This window comes from Diabrotica undecimpunctata, chromosome 7 (genome assembly GCF_040954645.1).
Source record: "Diabrotica undecimpunctata isolate CICGRU chromosome 7, icDiaUnde3, whole genome shotgun sequence".
NCBI classification, from domain to species: Eukaryota; Metazoa; Arthropoda; class Insecta; order Coleoptera; family Chrysomelidae; genus Diabrotica; species Diabrotica undecimpunctata.
The window spans coordinates 159,123,473-159,144,443 of record NC_092809.1 but is presented as its reverse complement, the minus strand read 5'-3'; the positions used below and the strand labels follow the sequence as shown (position 1 = coordinate 159,144,443).

Genomic DNA, 20,971 nt, shown 5'->3' with positions numbered 1-20,971 from the left:
GAGGAATGAATGAACAAGAAATGCCAGGAACTGGAAGAACTCACGACATGACATGATACCTCAAACTTACATAAAATAACGAAAGAACAGGAAACACCACACAAAGAAGAACACTCATAACAATAGATAATAATGGAGGAATACTTACTGAAGTAATTTTACCCTCAGCCGTAAAGGATGCCCTACAAAATATAAAACAATGAAAAGCACTGGGTCCTGATCAAATTCCAGTTGAACTGTTAAAAGCCTTAGATGACGGTAATATGAAGAGACCTACCCGAATTCTCAACCACATTTATGTAGAGGGCAACATTCCGGAGGAATGGTTTAAATCGATATTTTTACCTCTACCAAAAAAAAAACAACAATCCCAAATCATGCAATGACTATAGATTGATAAGCCCAATGTGCCGCTCTTTAAAGATTCTCTTGAAAATTGTTCAAAACCGAATTTACAAGAAATGTGAGGAGCAGATGGATCAAACGCAGTTTGGCTTCAGAGGAGGCATGGGTACAAGAGAGGTATTATTTGCATTGACGGTACTCTTGCAGAAATGTCGGGAATATAACAAGAGTGCAAATATATTCTTCTGCAGGTCATCATGCAGGGTAGAGTCGATGACAAAAAGGGAATAGGTACAAAGAGAAAGTCATGGCTGTTAAATATTCGAGACTGGACAAACATGACTGTAGACAAATTATTCCATGTAGACGGCATATCAAGAAGAAGAATATTTCTTGCTACTCTTACCTTACTTTTTCGTAAATCGACTGTTAGAGACCTGTTGATACTGTTAAATTATCTGACTATGTCAATTGAAACGTTAGTGGGTGATGAGGTCGTGGTAATAATGTTAAGAAACAGAAGATATTTACAAAATGGTCGTATACCGAATAATCACAAAAGAGTGGGACTTATTTGGCAAGATTCATACGTACAAAACAAGATTTTTACCTCAGCAAATATGCGACTTTGGCTTTAAACAACTATTCTTTTCCAGATTTGTTAAATTGTGGTATTGGCAGATTCCCGTATGAGCCTAAGAAAGTATTTATTGACTTCTGGTAGCAACGGTGAGGGAAATATTTTTTAATCTTTCTAACGTCACGGAGGACACCCTGACATCTTTCGGCTGAGTAAGATACTGGACCAGAAGACTGCAGAGTAGTGCCAGATTAACCGTCTTCCGGTTAAAACTTTCCCCACCATTCCAGAGTAGTGGTCTTGCCAAGGAAAACTAAAATCCTTATATTAACCGGTATTTTAAAAGAATAACAACTAATTGATGGATTCGACCGTTACTTGATGGAAATTCATTGTATGTAACAATAAAACACTGAAAACTTTGTTTTCAAAACTTCTTGAATATTTAACTTCAAACTTAAGTTAAAAAAACTCTGTGATACGCAAAAATTGTATAAATGTTATTGCGTCTGATTCTGAAGTATTTCATGACCTGCCGACGTAAATATTTCCTCGAAATTACCTTTGCATCGTTATTGTTTTTATTAGATGGTTTTGGAAAATCAAGGTTTATTTTTTGGGTGCACTGATGTAAATATTTTGAAACATAATTTTAATTTCATCGTTTTTAAGTTGGCATCAGATATTTTCCTGACACGTTGCTTACAAATATTAATTCGGTGCCACATATTTCATAAAAGATCATGAAGAAAGATATTTTAAATACTTTTACTTTTACTTATACTGCATATTTGGGAATTTTGTTGCTTTATATAAAGATACCTTAGCCTATACACTACTTGATATAATAATTAGTAAAAAACAAATCTATTACACATCAATCTTATTCTGAAATTGAAATTGCAGGCCTATGTGGTTAATATAAGTAATAATTATGGTAAAAGAAAAATATAAAAATGATGTAGACAGCACACTACAACGAATATTTAATATATGTAATTTCTATGTGGGCGTACAAGAAACGCTCTCTGTTAATTTTACTAAAAGAGTAGTAGTCAGTTTTAGAAGGAAATGGAACCTAGATAACATTTTGATGCCCACTCTATATGAAGTAACTGTCAAAGAAGCGAATGAGGTAAAATATTTACGTGTAACACTAGAAAAGCGGCTTAGATGGACCACCAATTATTTGGAACAAATATCTAACAAAGCAAATCTTTCTGTTATGACGTATCGAAGAATATTTGGGAAATCATTGGGTATAAAACCCAAACAGATATATTGTCTATATGATATGGTATATAATATGGTGGTCTAAATGCTCACAAAATACCGTCTGTAAGCTTCAACAAGAAGCATGCTTAATCATAACAGGAATGATGTCCACTTCCTTAACCATCTTCAGTTCATACTTGACCTCTCTCAGATCAGTACATACAGAAGTCCGAAAAAGGCCAGGAAGCAGAGCAAAAGGATACCGAGACCAAAACTGAAGAGGTAATAAAAAATTATCCAGAAATATGGTATCAGATGCAATGCAACCTAAACGTAATTTCGAAAAATCATATTTCCAAAAAAGGGCAAATGGTAGTCGAATAAATAAATCTCAGAGTGGCAGATCAATGTTTGTATACAGAGTACTCTAAAACTGATAGAAGAAGTAAGAACTAAAGTACAAGAAGGGAAACCAAGGCTAAGGCTTCGTGAAAACCTAGTTAATCACTATCTTTCAAACAGAAATTTATGCTGTAAAGTTGTGCCTGCAGGTACTAATAAATAAAAACTGCAGGCAGATCTATAAAAACTATATCGTATAGCCAGGCAGCATTAAAATCAATGAAAACAAATCAAATTGACTCTTAGTCGGTTTGGAACTGTCTGCAGAATATGATTTGGATTGGAAAAAGTAACAAAGTAAGTTTACTCTGGATGCCTGGATATACACTAGTGGCCAAAATTCTGGAAACTTTACAAAAATTATCGTTTTTTTAGCAAGACTCGTCTCATGATCATGATTTATATAGTTTACCATTACAATTACATTTTTATTTTATTGTTTTATATTCCTGCATAATATTTTATGTATTTCTTACTCTTTTTTTATTAACATTATTATTTAATAAAATATGGAACCAGATTGAAGCGAAACGCTGAAAATCCGAGATTTGTGAATGGCAACATTGGCAATACTGTATTGCGTCAAGGTTTTGCTAGTCAGTCAACAACCCAACTGGAAGCGATTAGGTGGCCTTTAGTACAGTTTCGTGTGGCTTCCAGTGTTTATTAGTGACATCAGGTACTTGTTACTAAGGTGATATTGTTTAATTGTCGGAGAGGAATTCATCAGCGTCAATTCAACTAAAATGGCAACCAGAAACCCAAAAGTGTTGACTGGTCGCCAGGAAAGAGAGCCAAAGCAATTATCCTTCGAGAAGAAGGTTACACTTAAGAAATAGCAAACAAATTGGGTGGTGGCGCCACAAAATCAAGTGTAATGAAAGTTTGCAAACGTGGAACGACAAAATCAGCAAAAAGATCTGGCAGAAAACCCAAAGTTAGTCACTACGATGTTCGTAGAATATGCCGACTTTCTTTAGAAGATCGTCGCAGATCCGCAGAAGATATTAACAGTATTGTCAAATCAACTGGATTACAAATATCGGACCGCACTATCAGAAGAAAGTTGTGTGAAAATGGATTGCGAGCACGAATTCCTAGAAAAAAGCCGTTCCTGAACAAATACAGAGGCAAAAACGCATTGATTGGGCTTTGGCACACAGGGGGTGGACAGAAGAACAATGGAGTAAAGTAATTTGGAGTGATGAAACCAAAATCTCGATCTTTGGGAGTGACGGAGTGAAGTTTGTTCGCCGCCGATCGGGAGAAGACCTTTTGCCACAGTGTACTACGGTCACTATGAAGCATCCTGTGAGTGTCATGGTATGGGCTTGCATGACCACTAATGGAGTTGGACGTTTAGCAGTAATAGAGGGCAATATTAATGCAAAAAAATATCAGGAAGAGATACTGCAAGCCAAATTGCTGCCGACTATCAGAGATTTGTTCGAAGGGGATGCCCAACAATGCATCTTCCAGCAGGATGGAGCGCCTTGTCATACGGCTAAGACTTCCATGGAATGGTTGAGAAACCATGATGTTACTGTTCTGCCTTGGTCTGGAAATAGTCCCGATCTAAATTAAATTGAAAATTTATGGTCAATTCTTAGTATCACGCCAAAACCCAAGCAACAAGAGAGAACTGATAGAAGCCATTATTCAAAACTGGTTTAGAGTTATTACACCAGAAGATTTGGCTCGTCTCGTCAACTCCATGCCTCGCAGAATTGAGTCTGTCCTAAAAAACAAAGGTTATCCTACCAAATACTAATTTTGTTGATAATAATCATTGTACCATTTTTTTTAAATATATCCACTAATAGCTAACGGCTGTTGTTTTATTTATTTTTAAATTTTTAGAGGATTTTCTCCCTTAAAATAGATGTTAAATATTAAGTAGAAGCATAAAACGATGTAATAAAATTATAGATAAACTAATAAATAACATAAGTCTTGTGAAAAAGAGGAATGCTGATAACAAAACTAAAATGTTTGAAAAGTTTCCAGAATTTTGGCCACTAGTGTACCGGTATTGAAGAAAACGAAAAAGTTTACCTACTTGGTTTACCACCAAAAAAACATTCATAGGTTTAGAATCTTTCGTTTGTATAACAGGGAGCACACCAAAAAAAAAACTATGTTGGTTACGGTGGAACGAAAAAAACGTATAACCACTGGTACAAATATGTAAGTCTTAAACGTTCGAATACTTTTATATATAAAACTTCGAAGAAGAGATCCAAAGATCTACTACAGATGACACACTACTTGCCTCTTTTGATTCAAACTTAGAAAATTCTGTATCTAAAATGAATTTGGCATTACAGTCTTCTAATAGATATTTAGATCAACAAACTAAAGTTAAATGTTTTAAAGACAAAGACTCTGATAATAGCAACTAAATGTAAATACTCAAATATTGATATAAATACCATTAATCATAAAAACCCAAAGAGCAATGGAAAGACAAATGTTGCACATAAGATTAATGGATAAAAAGAGAAACGAGTGGATAAGAGAGAAAACAAAAGTGAGGGATGTTAGACAAGAAGTTGCAAAATTAAAATGGAGATTTGCAGGACACAATATAAGACAAAAAGAAGACCGATGGAACAAAATTCTTATAAGTTGGAGACCGTGGGAATATAAACGAAGCAGAGGAAGGCCCCAAATGAGATGGGCAGATGATATCAAGAAGCACGTGGGCTCTAGGGGGATGACTATAGCGACAGACAGAGAAGAATGGAAAAGGATTGGGGAGGCCTATGTCCAAAGATGGACCGAAGAAGGCTAATTAGATAGATTAGATAGACTATTAATCTTTAAATTGACAATGATAAAATAGAAATCATCACAACAATTAAGTACCTTAGTTTTCAACTAGATAATTTATTGTCTTTTAATGACCATTTTAATTATCTATTAAAAAATATTCCTAAAAAACTATACTTTTTTTCAATAATATCTGAAAATTTGTCAGTTTCAACTAAAATTAAAGTTTTTAATGAAATTATTTAACCTCAGTCTGTGCTCACGATTTTTTCTGATCGGTTATTTTTCTCTTCAATTTAAATCAGTCAGCCCAGTTAGCAAAAATTACAAAATCGTGGAATGAAAATCATAATTGGTGGAAGCAGATATACACCTATAGCAACAATCCTTAACATGCTGCAATGGGTTTTAGTACAACAAAGGGCCTTTTGCCTTACAATGATGTTCATTTATTGAATTTTAACTAATTGGCCTCTGCTTAACTTTTGTGAATATATTACGCGGAGTTGTGATATTCACGATTATCCTACTCAGGGTAATTGCAATTTACATATTGAGAAAACAAAAAGAAAAATGGCTTTAAAAAACTCTTTGTTGTTTAAGTGTTTTGATCTTTTTAATAAGTTTCCTGAAAAAGTTGTTTATCTTTACAAATGTTTAAAAGCAAATTAATGGACCATATTAAAAGCACCAATAATTAGGTAGTTGATTTTTAGCAGTGTATTTATATTATATATTATTGTTTAACATGTTTTATATTTTTAATAAGTGTAGGTACTATATTTTTAAGTGTAATTGTTATTTTTACCTATTATATATTAACGTTATGAATTGATTACTTCTGTGTATATTAAGGCTTCTCCTATTTTTGAATAAATAAACTTCTTTAACTTATTCATTTTTGGGACACCCTCATGATACAGTCGATACCGCGATTTCTCTCGGTCTAAGTTTTTGTTTAGCAGCAGATTAACAAATTCTATTTAAATTGGTTATATAGAATGTTAGGGAGCTCCAATTTTTATTAAAATGTGAAACACAATTTTTGTTTTTCATATGACAGCGCGACGATGGGAATATACACAAATCGGAATCTATTAAAATTTTATGTATATCAGTTGTTAATGTAATTTATTTTGTGTGTACCACATAAAAATAAGACATGCTCGCCAACAAGGACATATAAATAATTCAAAAGGATTAAACCTTTGATCTTAGAAGCAGAGACATATCAACCTGAATTATTTTTAACGAGTAAAATATTTAAAAGCTACTAAAACATATTTTTGTTATTGTTAGTAGATATTTTTTATTGGTTTTTAATAACTACTGCTTTAAAACCCGAAAATGTATGGTAAACATTTACATGTAAAGTGCTTATGGTACCAATTGAAATATACGAATTTATTAGTAATTGCAGCTAACATTGAAATAAAGAGAAACAAGACTAGTCAATAACTGTCAACATTATTGGCCGACAGTGAAAATACGCGGACCGCGTTATTTACTACAGTTTGATAGAATCTAATGCATTCTCAGATATTTATAGTAAATAGCAGTAAACATTTGAAGAAAGATCGGCTTTATTAGGTTTACACAGAGTGGCTTATTATACCCAAACGGCTAGGTTACCAAGGGACTAATACCGAACCAATAAACATGAATTTTTTTATAAGATTCGATCCTCGATTTTTTATGCTCAATAATTTAACGATGAATAATTTAAAGATGAATATCAGAAATATCAGAAATGAAAACGGAGATCTTCTGACGGACCTCTGCAACATAAACGAGATACGTATTAATAATACATTTTTCGCTTACAAAGAACAATATAAATACACTTCTGAAAACAGTAGAGGACAAAGATCTATGATAGACTATATTCTATCGAATAGAGAGTTACAGCCTTCTCAAATCTTGGATGTAACAGCACTAACATCAGCAGAAATAGAAAGCGATCATAAAGTGGTATTGTGCAAAATCCGAATGAAAACACTTATATGTGATAACAAAACACCAGAATACACCACAAAGATTAAAGTCGAAAGCTTACAGGATGACTCCACAAGATACCTATTTCAAAAAAGAATAACCGAAAAAAGCAGAAATACATATATCACAGCAAGTGATGGAGTCGAAGAAAGCTGGGCAAAAATTAAGTCTAATATCTTAGCCTCGGCCAAGGAGGTTCTTGTTGAAAGAAATATAAATAAAAATAAATCGTTCCCAAGGCGAAGAACTCCATAGTTTTGTACAGAAGTGAAGGAAAAATCTAAAGAAAAGAAAAAAGCTTACCTGATATACATGTCAACTAAAACACAAGAGGCATACAACTAGTAACTAAAATTTTACAATTGCTAATAAAACCGAGAATAAGGTTAGCAGTTGAACAAAATATTGACAATAATTATAAAATTGTACTATCAATAAAAAAGTCTAAAAAAGTGTTAATAAATCAGAGGATAAGTTTATATACTTATAATAGCTATATATACTATAGCATACTTATAAGCAAATTACGTAATTAAAATCACTAGAGTATATTAGACCAGCATTTCTTGTCTCATTGACCTAAAGAAAGCGTTTGACAGAGTACGACTCAAAGATGTAATCCATCTTCTGTATAATAGAGAAAATATCCTAAATATTATAAAAACTATCGATAACATCTACCAAAACAACAAAATGGAAGAATAGATGGACAACTTACAGAAACTATTGAACTGGGTAGCGGAATAAGACAAAGGGATTTATTGAGTCCCATGTTCTTCAATTTGATCATGAATGAAATCATCAAAACCGTTAACAAAGGAAGAGGATACAGACTGGGAAACAAAGAAATCAAAATACTCTGTTACGCAGACGACGCAATATTGATAGATGAAGATAGTCTGCAAAGACTGGTCCACAGATTTAACATAAGAGCAAAAAAATTTAATATAACAATTTCATCTCAGAAAACTAAAACAATAGTAGTCAGCAAAGAACCAACCAGACGTAAAATAGAAATTGATGGCATCAGTATTGAGCAAGTAATGGAAATAAAATACCTGAGAATTACACTGGCTAGCTACGTAGACCTGGACAAAGAAGTGAGATATCAAGTACAAAAAGCAAATAGACTGGCAGTATGCCTTAATAACATTATATGGCGAAACAGACATCTTGACACTGAGATGACGTCAATAATTTATAAACCAGTGTAAGACCAATAATGATATACGTCTCAGAAACAAGACCCGACACAGCCACAACGCAAAGGCTACTGGAAACGGCAGAGATGGGAGTAATGAGAAGAATTACAGGAAATACGCTGAGAGATCGAAAGAGAAGTAGAAGACATTAGAAGAAAATGTAACTTACAATGTATAAATGAATGGACACAAAAAATGAAAAAAAGATTGGAATATCCACATAAGTAGAATGGAGGAAATCCGCATATTCAAAATGGCAAGAGATAATCACCAATCGGCAGAAGAAGTATCGAGCGATCGCGCAAAAGATGGAGTGACAACCTTCCATAGAGGTATTAATCGGCTAATGAACAAGCAGATTTAATTATAAAGAGGAAGAGGAAGACAAAGAATAATTACTGCTGCTCCAGCAAAACGTTCTTAGCGTTACATAATGTGCACATAAAACACTAAAGGTTATTAGGGTAAAGGGTTAAGGGTAAAATTACAAAGTTAATTACAATTTTAGTAGTGTTGATACTAATTAAAAAATAATTATATAATATTAAGATCTATGAAACTTAAAACTAATTTATAATTTGTTAAGGATATTGATTTCGTTGTCATGTCCGATATTGTCAGGTATTGAGTGTTTTTTTGTCTCTTTCGTTACTAAGTTTAGGACAATCTACCATGAAACGACGGACCATTGAGATTCAGATTTTGAAGTTTTATTGTAAACAAAGTTATATATTTTCTAAAATCAAATTTTAAATGGGATACGCGGCCTTAAGTTGCTTATTCTACAATTATAAGCCTTATTAAATCTGAGGATATAATTGATCATTGTGTCAAATATTAATAAATCAGAAAATAATTGACAAAGAGACACAAGTCAATCAGCTGCCTGTTTTCTGACTTATTTGACTATCGAATAAGGTTTATAAAGCCTCACACGTTGGGAGTCTTGTGTAACCACATTTTTTTAAGGGATTTTAACTGCTGAAACTAAAAATTATCTGGAGGATATCACATACTAACTATAAAACGACACTATCTTGTATCAATATTGGACTTGGACAAGATAATTTAATGTTACTAGTTTTAGCAAGATACGAGAAAATGACAAAAAATTAATAAAATGATGAAAAAAAAAAGGTGAAAACAATATTGGACGCCATTCTGTCCTCAATTAAAATAAATAAGTAAACCTTATACCCATTTTTTAAACTATGCGTTTGAAATGAAGAAACTGTAAAAATATAACAGGTACTTCTAGGCCAAAATAATTTGTTGTCCAAATTAATTATTATAAATATTAATTTGTGGACTAGTAGTCCACATGCTTGAGTATGTAAAATAAATAATAATTGCTTAGGAAAGAGCGCCCTATAATGGCCACTTTTTTTTGTCGATATCTTCTTTGAGGCCATAAATATTATATACTTTATAAAATTTTATGCTCTAAAATATCAGACAAACAAATATTTTATAAAAGAAAACTTAAAACGATTTTAAAAAAAATGTAATAGGGGTTACTGTCGAATCCTAGGATCCAAGAGTGGCCATTCCGATAGCCCTACAGAGGTCACTGTTTAAATATTTTAAGTAAAATTAATTTACTGCCAAAAATGTTAAAAAATATTTAATGAAAATTTTTTAATCAAAAAATAATATAATAAAATAAAACATTTATGTAACTTATATAGACTAGAGAAGAAAAAATCAACTGAGAAATAATGAACACTTTGTGTTCTTGTAGTTCCTCCTGAAGTGATGGGTGTTGCAAGATGCATGACAATGTCACTTTCAGATACAACAGATTCATCTTGGACATCTGGATAGGCAAATTTATTATCTTCACGATGTCTCAAAAAGGAACTCGTTTCCATCATTTTTATTCTTTGTTTATTTTCCAACACACTATTTTAAATGTATTTTTGTCACAAATTTAACAAGACCGAAACTTCCGACATCAACTCCTTCCATTTTTTGTTTATTTACAGTCCAATCTATTTCATCAGAGTCAGTAAGCTCCAAATTGCTTGAGTCTAAATTTTCTGAGATTGCTACTGGCCAAAATACGAGTATTTTCGATTTTTTTTATGCTATTGGGATCAATTCTTTTTTGTAGTCGCTGATTTTTGAGAGTATGTTTTCTGGCTCTCTTTTTATTTTGCTCTTTTTTAATATCTTTATAAATCGGCGTACTTGTCAATATTTGGGTATATCTGCTTTTTTCTTTTCGTGTGTTTTTTAATTTTTCTGATTTTGGGAAAGGTTTAATGACTTCAAGGCTGATAAACCGCTTAGAGGGCGTATTTTCTAATTTGCTTGTAGACGGTTGTCTCTTTTCAGTTTAGGGATTCATCCTCAAGGGACACTGCTATACACTGCTACTTTTTATTTATTATAGAGTCGTTATTAAAAGGAATGTCTGTTACAGTCGAAGGAATATAGTCATTGTCATCGAAAATAAGTTCATCATATATAGTAATGCGCTGACCGGGATGATTTGTAAGCCAGGTTTTACACGCAGTACTGTAATGGCTTTTAAGTTGACCACGACGGTTATGTCTAAAGGTTAAAGCTTATGGCTTGTATTCTTGTATGTATGTAGCTATGGAACGATAATCAAAACTACATGGTTTTCTATTGCCAGCTTTACTGCTTTCAAAGGAATGTGGCTGTTGTAGTTATCATTAACTAAAAGAATCGTCGAAAAGTCTTCAGTCGGATTTATGTGGGAAATAAAATATTTTAATCATTTAATAATTCTGTTGTTATCCACCCAGAGGGTGATGCAACTCCCATACTTCCATTTGAAACACATGAAGGAAAAATTAGAAGTAGAGGAACTGTGTTATCATCTGCATTAATTGGTCCAAAAGAAAAAACCAAAGTGCCCCTTTCTGCGAAAGTTATTTGCCCGACCTTCTTTTGACATTTCATAGGTATAACTTTTCTTGCTTCTTATACTGTGGTTAAAGCAGTTTCGTTCTCGTTGTATATTTTGCTAAAACGAAATTTATACTTATCCATTACTTGCTTACAATTGGCGAAAATGTTTTGTAAAACAATTTTATTAAAACCCATTGCTCGTTTTAGTGAGGTAGCTTTTACAAATCCAATTGAGAGAGGATTTTTTTCTAGAAATTTGGTTAACCAAAATTTTGCAGCAATTTTATTTTGGTCCCATTAAAGTGAAAGTTCTTATTATTAACCCTCAATACGTAAGCAAGTTGGCGCAAGTTCTTTGAAGTCAAGCAATGGTGCAGTTTGACACAAGTTTGCAAATAGTTAGAGTACTGGTCTTTCCCTTTACGAGAAAATATGTTTCTTACTGTGTAGTTAGAGGTTAAACCAACCCGTATATTTTATATATCATTAACATGTTTGAGTTTTTGACATAACTTTGCAATGCAGTTATGGGTGTAGAATGTCGCAAAGACGCAGCTTTTACTAACAACCCATTATTTTGAAAGCCATCAAGGACTTTAACATATCTTAACATATCTGACTATTACAAATACAAACATCAACAAGCTCTTTATAATATAGATTAAAATTTATTAGTTTTGTTAGGTCAAAATAGTTATTCAAAGAACTTAATAGATTATTTAAAAGCTATCGATGTGTTCCATAAGATTTAATTTTTTTTGTATAAATTTTTTTTTGTTTATGTAAAAATGTTTACTTTTTAGTACTATTTTGTAAAAAAATCTTTTTTGTAACCGTGTAATATACCTATACTTGTAAAAATTGTACAGATCCGTCGCTAATAACAATTAGGTGGATGCGACTTTATCTTAAAAAAAATTATGTGGAATAAAATTCGATAATTGTTCCGTTTATTTTTAGATTAATACTCACAATTAAACCAAATCACAAAATTACAGAAAAGGCATCTAGTATATTACTACCAACAGGTGATGTTTTAATCAAGCTTTCATATGTAGAATATTTTTAGATAAATAAATTTTGTAATAAATAAATCAATAAATGGTATCAAAATATTTCCTTCAATTATGTTTTAGCAAAACTCGAATTTTGAAATCAAAATTGCATACCTACAAAATTTATAACGACTTTATTTCCAGTTATGTTTATTATACATATTTGAAATAGTTGTTAGAATAATTGGAATGTTTTATTTACATATCTTATTACATTTTTTAAAATTTATCTCTTTTTCAGACTGATGATGACCTTCCATCATCGGATACAATTAGTTGGGCAGATGGTCTCCTTTTAGTTTATTCAATCACAGATAGAAGTTCCATTAATTATTTAAAGCGAGTAGAAGCTCTTATAACGGATTCTAACATTCCTGTTTATATTGTTGGAAATAAGAATGATATGGTAAGTTAAAAAAAAAATATCTTACATAAAAATTTAACAGATTAATAAAATTAATTAATATTTAAATGGGAATAAGCCACAATTAAAGGTTAAAATACATTTATTGACGTTTCAATTTCCACTTCGGAAATCGTTCTCAAAATACAAACGATTTGTATTTTGAGAACGATTTCCGAAGTGGAAATTGAAACGTCAATAAATGTATTTTAACCTTTAATTGTGGCTTATTCCCATTTAAATATTAATTAATTTAAAATGCCACAAGAAAACAGCTTCAGAACAATATTAAGATTAATAAAAATAAAGAAACAGCATTAATTAGCAATAAAGCAACATGGGACAAATCAGAATTTATTTAAAAAAAGTTACAATGAAGTAAAAACTATTATTGTAAAATAGGATTTTTCTTTTAAATTTTTTAGAATTTACTTCATGATTTGAGCATTTTTTATGTTCGGGTGGACAGGATTTTTATAAAGAAATATTTTAGTCCATTGAAAAGTTAAATTAGGGTTGCATTTTTAAGAGGGCGCAATTCAATTTTTTTGATTTGTTGTGGAGGTTAGAATAAATAATTAAGTTATTAAATTTTCTACAAGTTTATTGCTATAGCTTTTAATCATAAAAAATGGAGAATAACAAAGTTATAAACTAAAATAAGTAAAAATCTTGGAACAAATTTTTTTGAACCTTTGAACCAAATTTTCTGGTCATTTTACAATAAAATGATATCATAGCAATATTATAGGTAGTTTTTAAAGAATCATATTCACTACAAATTTGTTTAATTTCATCAATTTCTTTGGATTTTACAGCGATTCAAAGTTGATTGGTCCCTTGAATATTCGCCATATTAGAATAAGGGGACACAATGGTTTTTGCGCTGTATCTCGGAAACTAACAACCATACAGAAAATTGTATTTAACATTTTCTGTAAAAAAATAAATTGTCTACAGCTTTATTTAAATTACTTTTTATCGTAAAATGAATAAGAAAAAAGTTTTGAACAGAAATATGTAAAAATGTTTAATTTCTCAGTTATAAGGCCCAATTTTTTTGGTCATTTTTCAATCTTTTTTTCTGGTCATTTTTCAATCAAAAAATATCTGAGCAATATTATTCTTCTTCTTTCTCCTTATAAGCAATTCTGCTTTTTCATTGGGGGATTAATACCTTTTCACTCCCGCTGTCAATCTGAAGGCTGTCATATGTTGCGCGGTCGTCCTATAACTAGTTCTTTTGCTGATTGCTGACTTATCTCTTGCTATTTTAACGATAAGGCTTTCTTCCGTTCTGCTTAATCTCCTCACTTCTCTTTTGATCTCTCATCGTATTTCCTGTAATTCTTCTCAGTACTCTCATCTCTGCCGTTTCCAGTAGCCTTTGCGTTGAGTCTATGTCGGGTCTTGTTTGTGAGGCATATATAAATTCTTGACTTCATCTCAGTATTAATTTGTCTATTTGGTCATATAGTGTTACCAAGGCATCCTGCCAGTCTATTTGCTTTTTGTACTTAATCTCTCACTTCTTTGTTCAACTCTTTATTGTTGGATAGTGTAATTCCCAGGTATTGTATTTCCATTACTTTTTCAACACTGATACCATAAATATCTATTTTGTCATCATTGTCATTCTATTGTCATATTATCTATATAGACCATCAAAATGTGTCATGAAATAAACTAAGTTTTACTATCCTGACCAAAATTTTTAGAATGTATTGTCCAATATTATATTTTAAATTTGTGTTTTTAATGTTTGAGTGTCAAAGTTTATTATAAATAATCTCAACGACTATGTCTTGAAAAAGAAATAAAACCATTCCGAAAGCTCGACAAAAAGGAGTATTTCTCTAACATCTCGGCCAACCTTCTGATTGCAGCCCTAATAAACTTGTGGGTTTGTATATATATATATATATATATATATATATATATATATATATATATATACTACTCTCCAAAATTAACGCACCACCTAAAATGGACCATGATTTTAAAACTATATTTCTTCTGAACCCTTAATTGGATTTCCATGATTTATTTTTCACATTGTAGGTATATTTCTATATTTCTAGTTAATGACTGTATTAATGTTTTTTAAGAAATGTCAACGTTTTACTTATATACAGGGTGTAAAAATAAAGTTGTGTTTTTTTATCTAATTTCGCAACACCCGGTGGAATGTATTAGAAACAAACGCTACATGTTATTAATATTTTAAGATCGCTTTATTCTTTCTTCAGATTTTGGTAAAAAAATCATTACGAAACGTTTATTATCAAAAAAGAAAAGTATGTTCAAAGCATTGCGTGATTTTTTACTCTCCAAAATTAACGCCCGACCTCAACTCTACCATAATTATTAAGCTATTTTTCTTATGTATCCTTAATTGGATTTAAATAAATTTTTTTGCTAATTGCAGACCTATTTCTATGTAATTACGGTATTATTGTATTCTGGGAAGTGTTAACATTTCACCTAGATACGGGATGTAAAAATAAATTTGATTTTTCATCTTATTTTGCATCACCCTGTGGAATTTACTTAAAGCAAATGCTACATCTTAATCTTAATACTTTAAAAAAGTTAAATTTTTTTCCAACATTTTCGTAAAAAAATCTTCGATATCTTTATTATCAAAAAAGAAAAGTACGTTCAAAGCGTAACGTGACTTTATTGAATTGTAAAAATTTAACATTCAATTTCATAAATCTGAGTCAAGATGAACGTGTTTAGGAAATTACTTTAGCTGATGTAGGCTTAAGTTATCGTAAAATAGGCTACTTGAGGTTAGGGATATTTCATACTACAATATCACGAGTCATTCAACGTTTTCAAGAAACAAAGGACCATACGAAACGGCGTGGATAAGGAAGAGAAAAACTTACACCACGACAAGATCAGGTTATCAGGCTTCGTGCTATAAGAGAACGTTTTCTCACAATGAGACATTCACAAATACAAGTGACAAATGTTTATAATCTTCAAATTAGTAGAAACACTATATAAAGGCGTCTCGATGAACAATATCTGCAAATAAGGATACCAGTCAGAGCTTTAAACGTAAATCATTGTAGAAGTAGATTACAATTTGCCAGAAAGCATCTTGACTGAAATGTTGATGACTGGAAGTACGTGTTGTTCACTGATGAATCGTGGTATTGCTTATATAGCTCAGTGTGAGTTAATCGACGGCCAAGAGAACGCTACGCACAGTGTAATATACGACCTATTACTTTATTCAATGGTGGATCTGTAATGGTTTGGGGAGGAATATCTCTTACAGCGCAAACGGACCTTGTTGCTTTACGAACAGATTTCTTAACAGGTGAAAGATATATTAGACATTTTGTCTATCCATGTAGTTCCATTTGCTCCTTACATAGAAAATAATTTTCTGTTAGTGAGAATTTGTGTCTCCTGTCTCTCTTGACGACATAGAAGTTTGGGATTCAATTGATCAAGACCAAATACGCTGCTTGATTTTAAGTATGCCTTACCGCTGTGAAGAAGTAATTAGATGTAGAGATGGAAATACTCGTTATTAAGTGTTTTTGGGAAAGGGCAATTGTTAAAGAATATTTAGGTTATATTTTCTTAGGCTTTATTTGCATTAAAGCTCAATAAAGTTTATGTAAGTAATGTTTTCTTTGCTTTAAATGTTGATGAAAACTTGTTACATTTAAAGTTCTGTAAAATCTTTGATAATAGAGATATCGAGATAATTTTTTCACTAAAACCTTAAGAAAGAACAAGTTTATCTTCAAATAATAATAAAATGTACCGTTTATTTCTAATAAATTCCACAGGGTGTTGCAAAAAACGATGAAAAAACACAACTTTATTTTTACACCCCGTATACGGGTAAAAAGTTGATATTTTTCAGAAAACATTACCACATTGATTTACTTGGAATAGACCTATAATATGAAAAAAACATCATCAAAATCTAATCATTCGTTCAGAAGAAAAATAGCTTCAAACTTTTGGTACATTTAAGGTGGTGCGTTATTTTTGGGCATTAGTGTATATATATACATAATAAATAATAATTTTTAATACATTTTTTTAAATCTTTTCTACACTCTCCTTTAACTCTTACTTTTCAGTTACATCTACGCGAAGTAGGAGCGGAAGAGGGAGCCATCTTAGCGAAGCATTTGGAGTGCGGTTTTTCGGAAGTAGCAGCTGCAGAAATGGTGGCGCCAGTGGCAGTAGTTTTTCAAGAACTCTGTAGAGCAGTTTTGGCATCTCGACGAAAATCGAAACACTCCTTTTTAGAACGTATGCTTGGAACGAAAACTTCCCAATTACGACTGTATGCTAGAGGGAAAAGCGACAGCGCTTTACCCAAAGACTGATAGATGACGCTGCCAATATAGGTTTTTGTAATGTTAACGGAATATAAAATATTATATATACATCATCGTATGTAAAAGAAATTTTATTTAATATTTAGTAGGTTTGTAACTTTAATAATGTCGAAGAAAATAAAACTATAATCGCTTTTGAGTTTTTACTTACTGTATTGCAATAAATTTGTTCTAAATGATACAAATCTAAATCTGGTGAGTTAAGTAAAGTACCTTGGGGTAATATTAATTTTAAAGCTTACTTGGAATTCCCAGATAAAACGAATGAACAAGATAAGTGACTACCATAATGAGATCCAGACGCCATGGAAAAATTTGAACTTCAAACTAGTCATGATAATAGAAAAAATAGCATATGCATCAGTTAGGTGCAAATTGAAAAGCACACCACCGCATCTACTAGAACATCGTCTTCTACACGTCATTATAAAGTACATTACATGGTATATAACATGGTAGATTAGATCAGAACACGATAACTTTATAAATGAAATTAGTAATTGGTAGAAACACACAAATTTATTTTCTACTATTTTTTATAGACAACTTATACAACTGTACATATATTTAAGTAATTATTGCATTGTGCAAAAAAATTAGCATTAGGCTCTTAATCTTTAGCGAACTAGTAGACAGTTAAGTAGCTATAGGGACTCTAAGAAGTCATAGAAAAAAATATTCTAGAGTAGTGTATAAATGCGAAGATCCTGATAGACCGGCATAACATATAATAATCACGCTGGGATGAGTGTCATATCATCGTAGAATACATGAACTGATGAACTTTCTAGAAAAGAAATATATGAAAAATAGTTTGGTCTAGTAGTATCAAATATTAGTATCCGCGACAAGAAGATAGCCTGGATCCGGAATACAACATACTTTTTACTGGGAAAGCCCGGTAAATATATAGCAGAATGTATATTGAAACAAACAAAGGACACGTATATATTGCGCCTCTTTCATATATACTTAAGAAGCAAACTCTGTAGACGAGGACCTAAAACAATCTACATGACTGCCAGATACCAGATCGCACTTTTTGGAAAGTAAGTAGTCACTTCAAAAATGTATGTATGGTATTACGATATATATACAATAAGCTAATTGGCGGCAGTACAAATGGTTTATAACATAAAAGTTTAAAAAAAAAAAGAAAAAGATGATAAAGACGCGGAGGAATCATAAACACTGTAACGAAAATATTTTGACTAACTCATAGGGTATAATTATAGGGGGTATAATTATAGGGGCTTTATAAACTAGGGGTGGAGATAGGGCAAGCAAAATAAACGAAACTGTAACGGCACTCAGGGTTTGTTTGGATAGCTGGGTCGTGAATAAGTTGAATGGCAAGGGATCGGATTGGGGCAACTACAAAAAAAAATTAAACACATAAATACTTACAAGAATCTCCTGGACAAAAACAAAAGGGCAAAGAAAAACAACAAGAAAGACCTCTAGCTATTTGAAATAAGGACGCCGCTTCGAAGAATCTTAATCTTGCTGGAAAAGAAGGCTCTTCTTTCCTAAAATAAAGAACACAAACAGGGGTTAGAAGACTTTTCTAAAATAAACAAAATGGTTCATTCAGAGATATATTAAACATTTATTGTTGTGTCACCACAAACAGTTACAAAAATACAGATGGCACAAAAATTACTATATTAGTAGTTACAGAGATTTATATTAAAAATAAAGAAAACTTACATGTGTTCTATTCATTTACAAACTTAGGAGATGCTACAAAAACTTACAAATGTTACTGAGCTACAAACTGTGGCAAATAAAAATAATATTTCAAATAAAAAATTATCTTTTTAAATAATGAAAGCAATTATTATTAAAAAAAATGTCTATCTTGACATTAAAATTTAACACAAAAAGTTACCTTCAAGTTCACTAAATTTCACTCTGAATATCTGGGGTCGGGAACTGGATCCATTAAAACCTCTAAGGGCAGAAACTGGATTGAAAATCTCTGAACATTAACAAATTCGTCTCCAAACTGCCAAAAAGCCTGGGATGACAACCTGGGAGAAACAAAACGAGGATGGAAACAACGATTCTTGTTCCTCACCTTCTGGAACCTCACTTAAACTGCAACTATTGACTGCTCAATACTACACATTTAACTGCTACTGTCACTTTTTATACGTTCTAGCGCTTTCTCAATTTCGTCTTTGGTGATTGGTGGCCCATTTCTTCCTGTTGGTCCAATGACCTTAATTTTCTCGTCGTCGTCTCTTTTATGTATTCTTCCCATCTGTTTATTTTATCTGTACATTCCGTTATTATCTTGTTATTTATATCCATGATATTTCCGATACCCTTCTCCTTTTATATGCCAGGTGTCTCTTTGATTTTTCCGGTGTATGTTAAAACTTGAGAAATCAGCATCGTTACTCCCTGCTACAGTCTATATTGCAAGGTAAAGTCAAAGGTAAGCGAGGACCCGGTAGAAGGAGAATATCATGGCTGCGGAATTTAAGAACATGGTTTAAGAAAACCTCAACGGAGCTGTTTCGAGCCGCAGCGAGCAAGGTCACGATTGCCAATATGATTTCCAACATCCGAAACGGATAGGAACCAGAAGAAGAAGATGTTAAATCTGTCATATTGTTTATCTAACCTTTCTATTTTTCCACACTTTTCTCATAGCCTCAGTTCCTTAGCTTTTTTGATTTTCTGTTTGATTGTTGTATTAATTTTTTTGTACTGTTGTTCGTTTTTATTCTTGTGTGCCCTTCTTTCCGTCATCAGTTCTTTTATCTCTGATGTGACTCATTGTTTATTTTTAGATGATGTGTCTTCTTGATTATTTTTGTTTTGTGATATTTCTCAAGATCTCCTCGACTTTCCTCCATTTATCTGTTGTTGTCAATTGCTTTTGTCTTTCTACTTCCTGAACTTCTTTGTGCACTTGTTCTTTGATTTGTTGGTATATATCAGTTTCTTTTAGTTTTTCAGATTAATTCTCGGTGTTTTGGCAGTTGTTTTTAAATTTTTTAACTTGAGTTCAAGAATAAAGAAGGGAAATAAGAACAGCTGGACCAATGGCTAAGGTAAGATAGAAAGATGCTGTAAGTTGAAGGTAGTAATAGGATAAGGGACATATAGCCTCCATGCTGACAGTCTATGGATAAACGAAGGTAGTGCTTATGAAGTGATGCTCAGCCTTACAGCAGCTATTCCTCTTGCTGAGCACTGGATATTAAAATAAAAGTCTAATTTAACATAAAAAACCACTAGTTGCAAATGTATAAAATGTCTATCAACTGATCCCTGTTTTATCCTCACTGTTCATTTTTGGTTTCTCAATCATGAAATAAGAAACTATGAAAACCTATACTACATATATTATAAATTTTGAATACAGTTTTACTTTTCTCTGTCTGATGTTAAAGTAATTAACTTCTTGATTTGTTATCGAAGATTGCAAATAATATTATTTAGGATATATACGAAGCAATAACTCTATTATTTTCGATTAAATATTTGGTTGGATGCTTCCTTGTTGGATAACGTGGTCTAATTTGTATCACATAGCTGCCAATTTACTAAAAAGAGCACTATATTATAATGATTATGGCTAGTTTTTGAAATAATTTCGTTAGAGTATTAACTCACAACACTAGAATATTTTTAAAAGAACTATATTTAACAATAAACAAAGACCAATTTTCTCCGTAAATACTTGTAATAATGATAAAATTAAATTAAATTTGTTGGGGTCTAGGAGT

The 20,971-nt window shown here is 31.8% G+C and overlaps 1 protein-coding gene across 2 annotated transcripts in view; it reads left to right on the top strand.

The window, feature by feature from the left end:
• LOC140447061 (ras-related and estrogen-regulated growth inhibitor) overlaps positions 1-17,355 on the top strand; it is a 110,786-nt gene extending 93,431 nt beyond the window's left edge. For both annotated transcript variants that reach the window (XM_072539649.1, XM_072539648.1), the window contains exons 4-5: positions 12,688-12,852; positions 16,965-17,355. In XM_072539649.1, coding sequence (XP_072395750.1) covers positions 12,688-12,852; positions 16,965-17,216 — 417 coding nt within the window. In that variant the 3' untranslated portion in view covers positions 17,217-17,355. The remainder of the gene's footprint in view (positions 1-12,687; positions 12,853-16,964) is intronic.
• The last annotated feature ends 3,616 nt before the right edge of the window (positions 17,356-20,971 follow it).